General features: G+C 41.9%; 1 protein-coding gene across 1 annotated transcript; it reads right to left on the reverse strand.

Moving 5' to 3' along the window:
* Nucleotides 1-616: 616 nt before the first annotated feature.
* LOC136540875 (uncharacterized) lies at nt 617-6,138 on the reverse strand. The gene is made up of 11 exons (XM_066532907.1): nt 5,700-6,138; nt 5,447-5,581; nt 3,958-4,024; nt 3,712-3,808; nt 3,525-3,621; nt 3,345-3,428; nt 3,115-3,155; nt 2,361-2,426; nt 1,300-1,359; nt 1,151-1,202; nt 617-1,049 (listed from the first exon to the last, which is right to left on the reverse strand). The coding sequence occupies exons 1-11, from the start codon at nt 5,869-5,871 to the stop codon at nt 973-975; spliced, it is 948 nt and encodes a 315-aa protein (XP_066389004.1). The 5' UTR covers nt 5,872-6,138; the 3' UTR covers nt 617-972.
* Nucleotides 6,139-8,124: the final 1,986 nt, after the last annotated feature.

Genomic DNA, 8,124 nt, shown 5'->3' on the forward strand with positions numbered 1-8,124 from the left:
TATCCCTAGCCAGTGTGTGACCAATCTTTACGTCAACAATAGCTAAAATTTAGTAAAAATTAGCTCTCAACAGGTGAGCTAACGTTTCAGTCAAGTCTTCAACTACTCAAAGTTGGTCTGTGAGAGGTAACTGGTGAGTCTATGGAGTCCTTATATCAAACTGGTCCTAAATCTAGATTACCAAGTATATTGGGCACACCGGACCCGTGCATCCGTGCCATACGCCTCCAACCGTACTCCAAGCCCGTTGTCGAAGAGCATGAGCGGCCAACAAGATAGTAGGCGAGCTTGCAAAACAACTTGTCGACGACACTATAGGGGTAGTCGCATGACGTATGCACAATACTATATAGTTGGGTGAACCGTGGAGTTGACACATGACATGGTATGGATAAGTAGGGTTGAAGGGAAAAAAAAAGGGACGGTTTTGGCTTCATAAGTGATCATAAACAAAAGATGTGATAAGCTAGAAATACTAACTCGTACATTGTACAGCTAGAAATACTAACTCATGCATCATACATTTACATAAACAACGTCGATAAAAAGCATGAGCCCGATCTTCCGTGAGGCAACTTTTGGAACACATTACTGAGGCCAACTATCAAGGGCATGGTAATAAACAAGAGCACGGCCCCCCTTCAAATTAATTCAAATCCCAGGGTTACCTTTCCCACACAGAACGCAAGACCAAACGGGGGAATAAATGCAGGAGCACGATGCGAACTCCATATAGACAAAAGTTCTCTAGAGCTATAAGGTGCCTACAATTCCCGGTCAAGTGAAAGTAACCTTATAAAAGAATGCTACTTGCACATTAAACTAGACAGCAGAGTCCAATGATCCTCGCAACGAGTCTAGGGCAGCAACAAGGGAAACAAGCTTCCATGTTGGCTCCAGTTATGACGCACTTCAGATTTCCCATGTTTGTAGTTCCATCAGAGGTCAGGTCTTCGTACTCAAAATTGGCTATCATTCCGGCTTTACAAATTCTCTTATGTTACACAGCATGCCTTTGTCATATGGGTTCACAAATTTGACTTCAGAATCTGCATTTGCGGGAGGGAATGGATTTACGTGTGCCATGTTATAAACTACTAGGGTAACTGAGATAAATAAAAAACAATAAAGAGTAGTGCACGTAAAGCACCTGATCGAGGTTGTTCCTTCATCTGGAATTCAGGATATTTCTTCCAGTTAATCTGGAAAATCTCACCTTTTAGCTACAAGAAACAGCTAACGAGAAGACACCTGCAATTGATGAAGAAAGACTCCAAAGCATGGGAAATTTGTAATTACCCACTCATCTGTCTTGATGTTGAAGCAGATGCAATATATGTGCCACATCAAGAATACAATCTGGCAACGGAGAGGAGGATGTATTAGAAATAAACAAGGCATCACCAGGTTATGTAATACTCCAATCCCAAATATATGTCCATTTGGATTTGGCACTGGAATTAAGGTGAGGGATACATGACTAGGTTACCCATCAATCATTGCTAGAGTTAAGACGGGTGGTAAGTGAATTGCATTGATTAATCGCATTTACGTAGGGATAGACAAGGACGGACGAAGCAAAAAAGGTTCCATGGAGTTATCATGGACTCATGTTTGGTGCATTTGGGAGAAGATCAGGTGGACTTATCTTTGGGGTCAGAGGGAGTACAACATAAGACTGCAGTTGTAATTAGCGTGTTTGGTATAGGCATAGCAATTACAAATGTAGATAGGAGTGCTGTCTTGTCTCCAAATGCTAAAAGAATTAATGGACAGACATTTCAAGTTCTGACACATGCAACACATATGGCAGCTGACAGTTTCAATATGTCAGGCCAATAATCCCAAATATAACAATGATTAAGTGGACTGAAGTTGTATTTCTTGTGGCACGCTTTCAAATTCAGGGCTGAACACACTTTCCTCTTTTTACTGATGATTTCAATTCACAGCCTGTGAGTATGTATTCACATGAATAAGAAAAATCTCATTTAGATTTGTACATGTTATGAATTGATGCCAACCACAGACTGGCAAGTTGTAATGTTTTATCACAGTAGCCTGAAAACTTATCAGTTTAAACATGGAAAACCATAAAAAACTTCCAGTAAATATCCCCATGCTGCATAATTTGAGTGGTATTTTTCTTTATAATAGTTTAATAAGGATGATCAATGGGACTATGGGAGCATAGGCATGAGGTAAGTCAAAACTCATAATACATAGATTTTCTGAAGCTCTCCAAGAGATGCAGCACCAACCCTGACAATCTACCTCAAAAGCAGATAGTCTACAAGGAAAAAAAATTCATGGAAGCACGGATAAAAGCACAAGAGAAAACACAGGGGTTAGGAGCAAACCTGCCAGAGGACCTGGAGGATAGAGAAGAGCATTGTACTGATTACCATGTTTAGAGATACAGGATTCTGCAAAGTAAATTAGTACACTCAGCATCTTGCAGTCATTCTTATAGATATCAGGAATCAAGGGTACAGTTTGATGGACAAACAAAACAAAAGGAAAGGCTGTATGGTTTCTCAGAAACATGGAAGACAGACTCAAAAGGTCCAGAACATAGCTTAATATAATTGCTTTTGATTATACCATGGTCGACCTGATTTGAATGTTACCATTGAAAGTACTAAAGACATACAAATGCACTCACTCATATGCAGTAAAAAAATTGCTGTGTTTGAGAAAATGAATGAATAGCTACTATGCTAAATCACCCAAGCAAATAGTCCTAGAAGAGAAAAAAAATAATGTGTATGGTTGGTTGAACACATTTACTTAACAAGTAGAGTATTTGCTAAGGTCAGCTTCTCCTGCATGTTCAAGAAATTTGGGGGTGGGGGGAAGCTGTGCACCTTCAAAACCAGTAAAGTGCAGGAAATTCTTGAAAACAAAATGGAAAATGTAGGTGCATGTGCCATCAGGTTAATTACTGTTTTCACTATTGCCACTGTTTTTGTAATTATTCGATCCAAGTCAACGGTTCGAAAAAAAAACTGACAAGAATCGAAATACTAGCTGAGACAATGGCACAGACCTAAATTTTACAAACAAAATTGCCATACAATTCATGCACAAAGAATAAGATATGGGCATAGATACCTCCGATCTTGTAGTTCCTGAACTGATGCATCTGGTAATATCTGCGTAACACGGAAATGTAGGTGAAATTATTTGGTTACCTAATAACACAGCAAAATTTGAAAAGAAAAAAAAAATAAATAGTTGCTGGGTACTTTAGTTAAAGAGATAAGAAACAGCCACATCTGCTATTAGGAATTTAGGATAAAACCCAACACTCATTTCAGAAAGCAAGAAGACAAATAGCATACATTTTGTTGAGCACATCGTATATGTTGATTCAGCAACAACAAATCCTGTCAAAAGGGCCATAAATAGCCGATGATTTTTCTGTCCTGCAAAATTGCACAGGAGATTAGAATGCCTACCTACAACTGCCATGCCACAATAGGGCAAAACACTATCACTTGAAAAATGGAATATAACAATACCTATGCAAGTACCAAATGCAGGGCAATGATGGTCATAGCCCCTAATGTTTGCTTTGCACCAGGTACACTGCCTGATCCTTGAGAGCATTGGGAGTTTCTACATCAAAAGTTAAAAAGGGTGTTAAAGAACTATTTACTTCAAGTTAGTATTAGAACAGCTTCATTTAAAACTAGACTTTCGCAACACCTCACTCGAGTATATGGCTTCCACAAAATCCTTGCAGCCAGCTTCTTCCAAATATGAAGAATCACAAGCAACAATACCAGGATCATCAGATAAAATCCTGAAATAAAGAAGGTAGAAATTAAGCCCTGCATCCTAAAGGTGGTGGTATCAAAGGCCTAGCTTAGATTTAAGCACTGTTTTAAATTCACTAGGCCTAGCTTAGATTTGCAAACTTCATTGAAAAAGAATTATTCCTGAGGAAGTAACCTGTAGAGTCCCCACAGAAGCAGTGCACACTCTGCATTTATTAGCATGTCCAGCAGAGAAGAAGTTTCTGCAAAATATTTGACTGATTACAGATCCACGACAACAGAAGTAGACATATATACAGTGCTCTTTTCTCCTGCTCCCAAACGGCAGCATAAAACACAACAAATTAATAAATACTTGAAGGATTACTAACACAAAATCTACGGTATGCACATTCTCTCAAATTTCCTGTGAGTTTGAGAAACATAAATCCAATGTCCTGCGACACCAATTTACAGTGCCTCATCCTCAATATCCAATGATATGCTACATCAGGTCCAAAAAGGATGGCATCCTAAAAATACATGAAGTTATAATAGTAAACCTGAATCGAAGTGCTTAGATGGCACATGAGAATAAAATCAATTGATTCATCAGTAAAAGGTCTTATATGATCATTAACAATATAAAGGGCCTATCCAGTGCAGAGAGCTCCCGCTCTATGTGAGGTCTAGGGAAGGGTGTCAGTGGCAAGCCTTACCCTCGCCTGTGCAATGCGAGGAAACCGCGACTCGAACCCGGGACCTTCCGGTCATAGGCAGTATGATCATTAACAATATAGTATTACTTTTTCCTTGTATACTCGCTAAACACCACATAAATCAGACTGTAGGTAGCCCTAACATATCATTCAACAGTGGTATGTGTTTGGCTAATAGCACTGCAATTCACGATGAACTAGAGGTGAGCACAGACAAACCAAGAGTAATGGTGCCATGCTTGATCTCTTCAAGCATTTTGATTCACCACGAATTAGGACTCTAAAAGTGAGCACAAAAATTGACTAGAGCGTGCTGTGTCCACACTTGGTCCCTTAACCAGAGCCAGCTCAATCTTGCGCATTACGGGGTTGTGTAGTTGAGCACACATTTGGTCACAAGGAGTGACTTAATCACTTAATATTGAAGTACTACAGGGATTCGTAGTTGAAATCTACCCTTGGTACATGCTTTGAACTTTTGAAGTCTGTGCAACTCTCATGGGATGGAGCATAAAATCATCTTTTAATGACTGAACCCAATTTATAGTACCTAACCAGAAGAAGCAACCGACAAACTTAATCCTTTCATTCAGCTATTTCAGTCAAGGTCCGATTCTAAATCTGGGAAACAGGTATGACTTAATGCTAAACTAAGACACAGAGCTATAAGCTTCCACCTAATTTTACTAATTTTTACAGGTATCGCGTACATTCATAATATCAAAATCAAGCACCAGCATCTTGATTCTCTTTGCTTTGTATGACCTAAAAGATTCGGTTATATGGGACCCAAGAGAACAAAGCAAGCCCAACAACTCACCTAAACAAGGAAACTTCGTCAGCTTTAATCAAGTCAATGCAGCAAGACAAAAATAGCAAATATCCACAGACCACAACAATCGATAGCGTACAAAATCACAATGGGCATCCTACCAATACACTGCAAGCATTGCTACAAGAGCTCACCTCTCCAGATTACGAAGACGTAAACGCCCCACAATAGGAGGATGTTGAAGAGCACGAAGAGCGGCGCCGACGCCGCCACCCCGATGAACCTCCTCCACAGGCGGCCGAGCACGATAGCCGCAAGGAACACCAACCCTATGCAACATGCAATCAAAGTAAGATCAGAATTCTCTGGCGCTTAAAAAAAAAGTAGAGACGCCCGCAGCCGGGGGCAGGAAACCAAAAAGGAAGCGAGCAACCAGAGAGCACCGACCCGCGATGGGGAGCATGGCGAGGAGAGAGAGGGAAGGGAAGAGGCGGGGAACCATCGCCACGGCGAGCTGCGAGAAGAGCACAAGGCCGCATGACGCGAGCGCGGACCACAGCACCTCCCACGGCGACGACGACCTCCGCAGGCGCTGGAGCCCCGACGCAAGCCTGCTCATCGCCTCGAACTCCTCCCCGGGCCGACCCCAGGGACCATCAAGGCAGCCCGAGCCAGGAGATCCAGTCGGCCGCCGGGACGACTAGGAACCGGGCTCCGGCGAGACTCGTCGATCTCGTCTGGGTCCGCTGATGGGAACGGGAGTAGGGGAAGCATGCGAGGCGAATCTTAGTTGACGAGGAAGAGGGCTCGCGGCGGCATTTCGTCGAACGTGTGTAGTGCGCGGAAGTAAGCGGTTACAGACTAGTAGTAGAAGCGGAATGGTCGTCCTCGGCCTCGCAACTCGGAAGCTGCTGCTTCGGGGGAAAATAAATTTAGCCCTTCTAAGGGCAGTCCCAATGTCAGAAACTACGTATAGTTTCTATACCTATTAATTTTCATAGACACTATATATAGAAACTATGGTTTTAATGGATAGTTTCTACAGAACAACTTTTTATCCAATCACATACACTCTCTCTCCATTCGCTACCAATCACATCCCTTCGTGTCTTGGTTCTCGTGTAGACATGGTTTCTAACTTAGACCCGATTTCTATGATTTTTGTTCTCTCTCTTCAATAACTACCTTGCCACATCAGCAAAATGCTTAGGTGGCAGTACAATTAATGTCCATAGAAACTATAGTGGTTTCTGCATTGGGAGTGCCCTAAAAATGCTAAAAACGTAGGGCGTAAAGTTTTAAGGTGGTACGTAAGGTTTTATACAGGATATATTAATAAAAAAATAAATTATAGAATTTTTTATAATCTACGAGATAATTTTATTAAACATAATTAATCCATCATTAGCATATGTGTTACTGTAACACCACATTGTTAAATCATGAACTAATTAGGCTTAAAAGATGTATCTCATAAATTAGTCGTAAACTGTGCAATTAGTTTGAATACAGTAATTTATTTTAGATGTAAAAGATTTTAACTTATGATTTTTAGTTGGGTAGACACTGTACTCTATTTGTGGCGGATCGGAATGGCGTGCATGTTGCAAGATGCGCCTGCATGCCCGGCTGGCTGAAGCTGCGCATGCGAGTAAGTGCAAAAGTAATAACTGCTGCATGGTGGTTACAGAGTCCTCTGTTATTAAAAAAAAGTCTACCCCAACAAATGAGCGTTCGGCGCTCAATTTTTCCCCTTTACTTTGGCTGTGTTTACTTTCAGAAGCTGCAATTTGGGGTTACTGTAGCGCTTTATTTTTATTTGATAATTAGTGTTCAAACATGAACTAATTAGGCTTAAAACGTTCGTCTCGCAATTTCCCACCAAACTGTGTAATTAGTTTTTTTTCGTCTACATTTAATGCTCCATGCACGGGCCGTAAACATTCGATGTGATAGGTACTGTAGCACCTTTTTGGGATTTTGGGGTCCAACTAAACACGCGCTTTCATCTTTCTCCTCGCTCGGCACTCAATTTTTTCCCCTTCACTTTCATCGTTCTCCTCACCCCGCCGCGGCGGCCGCAGAGCTCCGGCGAAACTCTAGCATGGCCTTTGTCTTTCCTTCCCTGACCTTCAGCTTCCACGGCGAGCTCCGGCCATGGCGCCTCGCCCCGACCTGGCACAACTGCCTCCACTGCCACCGAGGGCCCTAACCGCCCTACCGCCGTCCCCACCGCCTGGCCGGCCTAACTCTCCGAAACCCCCTTCTATGCTCACTAGACATGGAGAAGAAGAGGGGGAGAGGCTAGAGAGAGCCCATCGAAAATCGAGTGCCGATAGGAAAAGAAACAATCGAGTCTTGTTTAGCACTTCCAAAACAAAGCATCAGAATTTGCACCATTTAACTAGATTTATAAAAAAATATCTATATCTCCAAATAAATTTATTATAAAAAATATTCAGCAATTTATCTAACAATACTAGTTATGCGTCATAAATGTTAATATATATATTTGATCAAAATAAAAAAAATGAAGAAATGAGAATATACCTTTTATAAAACGGAGAGAGTACCTTGCAATGAAGCAGGCAACAACAACATACTAAGGGCTTGTTTGGCACGGCTCCTCCCGAGGGGCTTCTCCGGAGGAGCCGGAGCCGTTTTGGAGGAGCCACAAATTGTGGCTCCTCCAAAACGGCTCCGGCTCCTCTGTTTTTTACTGAAAAACGGCTCCTCCAAGAAAACGTTTGGCAGGGCTCCTCTGGAGGAGCCGGAGCCGGAGCCGGAGAGGAGCCCTGCCAAACAGGTCCTAAAGTGGCCTCATTTCGGACGGTTTCTTCTCCTACGACGGCTTTAGTTTATGTAGAATTTT

This window comes from Miscanthus floridulus, chromosome 2 (genome assembly GCF_019320115.1).
Source record: "Miscanthus floridulus cultivar M001 chromosome 2, ASM1932011v1, whole genome shotgun sequence".
NCBI classification, from domain to species: domain Eukaryota; kingdom Viridiplantae; phylum Streptophyta; class Magnoliopsida; order Poales; family Poaceae; genus Miscanthus; species Miscanthus floridulus.